The 3,798-nt window shown below is 33.9% G+C and overlaps 1 protein-coding gene across 2 annotated transcripts; it reads left to right on the top strand.

Annotated features, from left to right (window-relative positions):
- Nucleotides 1–1,027: 1,027 nt before the first annotated feature.
- Nucleotides 1,028–3,798, top strand: hbl4 (hexose-binding lectin 4). Of its 2 annotated transcripts, none has more exons than XM_067363157.1 (5): nucleotides 1,028–1,072; nucleotides 1,362–1,578; nucleotides 1,707–1,793; nucleotides 1,951–2,034; nucleotides 2,130–3,796. In XM_067363157.1, exons 2-5 carry the CDS (start codon nucleotides 1,392–1,394, stop codon nucleotides 2,507–2,509), a joined length of 738 nt encoding a protein of 245 aa, XP_067219258.1. In that variant the 5' UTR covers nucleotides 1,028–1,072; nucleotides 1,362–1,391; the 3' UTR covers nucleotides 2,510–3,796. The 2 variants fall into 2 exon arrangements, with proteins under 2 accessions (XP_067219258.1, XP_067219259.1); XM_067363158.1 differs by having other exon boundaries at nucleotides 1,034–1,072; nucleotides 1,382–1,578; nucleotides 2,130–3,798.

Raw genomic sequence — 3,798 nt, 5'->3', positions numbered from 1 at the left:
CGAGCTCCGGGGGAGGGGGAGCACAAGAATTAAAGAGGCCGCAACCTATAAATCGGTGCATAGTTAATGATGCCTCAAAATAGGCAGTTAAAAAAATTTATTTAAAAAAATATGGGGTATTTTGAGCTGAAACTTCACAGACACATTCAGGGGACACCTTAGACTTATATTACATCTTTTAAAAAAAAGTTCTAGGAAACCTTTAAGTAAACTGAACAAGCAGCAAAAATAATTTTTACAATATTAAGAAATATATAAATCTGTGATACTAATGATATTAACGATGTCTCATGCACACAGAATGCACATAACATATGAAACAATATTATGTAATGATGAATATAAATAATTTTGTTTCAGATTAATGAATAAAATATTTCTCATGATTATTTGTCATGTGTCTTTTTCTCTTATATTTCATCTGACATTGTGTGACTAACAGAACTTCAAATAACAAACTAATGTGTGTTTTATGCCCTGCACAAATATGTGTTGTGAACACCAGCTGATTTGTTGACAAGATTTGTATGTGCACATAAAGCCGTTCATATCATTATAGACACTGTCTGTAAGTATGAAGGTGTTTTTTTTAGTTTGGGAAAATAACAAACTATATAAAATCCTGTCTTCAGGCATATAAAAAAACACGGTTTAGAAAATAAATGGATTCATGATGTACTCGCTCATTATATAATTTTTGTAAATTTTGAACACAAAATAAGTTACGGACAGCAGCTTTAATTACTAGTATACTTTGTACTTTTCAAAGGAATAAGCAAACCATGACTTCACTCCTGATTATCCTAAGAAAATCAATCATTAACATTACACAAATATTGTATCTTGTTGTTTTACAATTTAAAGAAATATCAAATATTCCTGTGCTATTTGGATTCATCAATGTAAAACCTCTACTTCACCTCTAAAACTGACACAAGTAAAAAAAAAAAAAAAAAATCTAAAGATGTTTCTTTTTTGTTTTGTCATCGAACTCTGATCTGGGTATTACGTCACTAAAATTTGGTGAGGGGTCCACAGTTGTGTTCACATTTAGTGCTGATCGCCTGATCTGGTAAGATTGAAAATGAATTTTTGAGTAAATGAATTGAAAATGCGAGACAAAAAGTTGCATGTATTTCTCTTAATTTACATTCTTTTTACTTTAACCAAGTAAACTTGTTTGAAATCACTAAGTATAGCCTAACTAAATTATCATTCTAAACCTCACTGTTATTAAATATCATTATATTAAGAGAGGACTAACATTTTTATTAAACGCAAATTTGAAAGAGTGGAAATATTTGTATAAACAGTAAAAATATTTTTATTTGAACTCAGGGATGCGTGTTTTCTGATTGCAGAAATCTTGCCATTTCCACAGTGAACAGCAGATGGCGCTGTTAAAGCATCACCTCTGGGCTGCTCTGCTCCTAATGGAGTCCGTGCTGCTGCAAGCTGCTCCTGAAAGTAGTTGTCCAGCTTATCCTGGAATCCCGGGCACACCTGGACACAACGGCAGCCCTGGCAGAGATGGAAGAGATGGGTTTCCTGGACCGAAAGGGGAAAAAGGAGATCCAGGTTCATGCCTTTTTCCTGGTTGTTGGTTTTAATTGTTTTCAAGTAATGCTGAAAGGCAATGAGATGAAATGAGAGAAATGATCAGATGAGAGAAATTAGATTAATTCATCACACTTTCTCTCTAAAAGGAGTTGGTGCACAAGGACCCCCCGGGAAAATAGGACCCCCTGGTGCTGTTGGCCCTAAAGGAGATAAAGGAAATCCTGGTCTGCCAGGTGGTAAAATTATAATTAATGATGTTGAATGAAGATCAAATATGTTCTAAACCATATCTTAATTGAGTTTATAGTTACTTAAAGTACAAGATAAAATCTGTGAAATATTCTTTTTAGTTTTTTCCACATACATTTTCACTCTGGTGTTCTTTTTCAGGGATGGGTGTTCAAAGTGCATTAGTTACACAACTTCAATCAGATCTCCAACACCTAACAGACAGACTCAATGCAGTAGAGAAAGGTAGAATACTCCTACATAAACAATGTTTGCACCATTTTGTTTATTCATGAAAACAAATATATATATAAGATAATGCTAGTACAATTTCTTTTTAGTCCTAGGATTTCGCATGATCAGGAAAGTGGGACAGAAATATTACGTGACCGATGGGCTAAAGGGAAATTTTGAAAAGGCACTGAAGATCTGCTCTGACGCTGGGGCTAAAATTGTCCTGCCAAGAAGTGAAGATGAGAATAAAGTTATAACATCAATGCAAGCTGCGCTAGAGTCTACTTACGTATATGCTGGTGCAACAGACAGACAGAAAGAAGGGCATTTTGTAGATATGAGCGGCCAACCTTTAACTTTCACCAACTGGAACAAAAATGAGCCCAACGATCATAAGGGGGCAGAGGATTGTACAGGTATTAACGAAAGTGGTGTGTGGAATGACATTAACTGCGATTCAGAGTGGCATGTGGTGTGTGAGATGTGAAACAGATTATGAATTGTTATTGCTCTGATGTTTGAATGATAAAGGAATAAAGAAAATCTCAGAGTGAGTTTTTTAGTCAAGACCACCTAAACCGAGACCAAGAGTGTGTTGAGACCGAGTCAAGACCAAGACCAGACCAAAACTCCCCAAATTCATCTTGAATTTTAAGAAATGTTTTATATTTAATCAGTAATACTGAGCTGTAACCAATCAAATCACTTACAACAAATTCATCTTGTGTTGCAGAGGTGCACAGAAGTTGCATCTGAATTGGTACAATTACACCTGCATTAAAAAAATGTGGAGATTAATGTTTTAAAAATAACGTTTTGAATATAGAAATATGATGGACAAATAAAATTATAGATCTAGTTTTAAAAATGAAACTGAAATCAAAACACTTAAAGGGTTAGTTCACCCAAAAAATAATATTCTGTCATCAATTACTCACCCTCATGTCGTTCCACGTCCGTAAGACCTTCCTTCATCTTCAGAGCACAAATTGAGATATTTTTGATGAAATCTGAGTATTTGATCTACATATGCAGCAACGTCATTGCACCTTTTGATGTCTAGAAAGGTTGTTAAAAACATGGTTAAAATAGTCGACGTGAGGTTCAATGAAGTGATGAGAATACTTGTGCAAAAACAAAATAACAACTTTATTCAACAATTTGAACCGTTGTCAAAAAGTGCAGGCTTTCTTGTTTACGTCCGAACACCAACTCAGTATTGGCCGAAGATGAAGGAAGGTCTTACGGGTGTGGAACGACATGAAGGTGAGTAATTAATGACAGACTTCTCATTTTTTGGTGAACTAACCCTTTAAAGAGTGAGCCACAGAATCATTTATTCAACCAATTTGTTCAAAGCAACCGATTCATTTAGTATTGAAACACGTTGCTGAAATAGCAAAAACTTGTCTAAAATTGTGTAAAATTTAAGTGCCTTAAAAATAACTTCTAGTTTATTGAAGATTTGTTTAAAATCAGTATCGCGTTTGCAATCATGCTCATATTCGTGAAAACAGCTCTCTTGCTCTTGTGATATTGCTTAATTATATCATGTTTTAATAAAAAAACAAGATTTCATACAAGTACTTTTTTGCAAATATATCTTGAATTTTGTGGGCATTTGTATTATTTTTGGGCATTTGACTTTTTTTGAGACTATCCTGCATTGATTTTTAAACTGGCACCACAGTAACTAAAGAAATCACATTAAAAATAAGTTATTGATTGCATTTTAAGTAAGTTTTACATCAAATCACATCAATCTAACAAATAAAT

The sequence above is a fragment of the Chanodichthys erythropterus genome, chromosome 16 (genome assembly GCF_024489055.1).
Source record: "Chanodichthys erythropterus isolate Z2021 chromosome 16, ASM2448905v1, whole genome shotgun sequence".
In the NCBI taxonomy this organism is placed as follows: Eukaryota; Metazoa; Chordata; class Actinopteri; order Cypriniformes; family Xenocyprididae; genus Chanodichthys; species Chanodichthys erythropterus.
The sequence above is the reverse complement of the archived record's forward strand: the minus strand, read 5'-3'. Positions and strand labels throughout refer to the sequence as shown.

Excerpts from the sequence above, each read along its gene's own strand:
- hbl4 (XM_067363158.1), top strand. The coding sequence starts at position 1,392 with ATGGCGCTGTTAAAGCATCACCTCTGGGCTGCTCTGCTCCTAATGGAG. Across the intron at positions 1,794-1,950 it reads AGGAAATCCTGGTCTGCCAG|GGATGGGTGTTCAAAGTGCA; the intron begins GTGGTAAAATTA and ends GTTCTTTTTCAG. Across the intron at positions 2,035-2,129 it reads ACTCAATGCAGTAGAGAAAG|TCCTAGGATTTCGCATGATC; the intron begins GTAGAATACTCC and ends ATTTCTTTTTAG.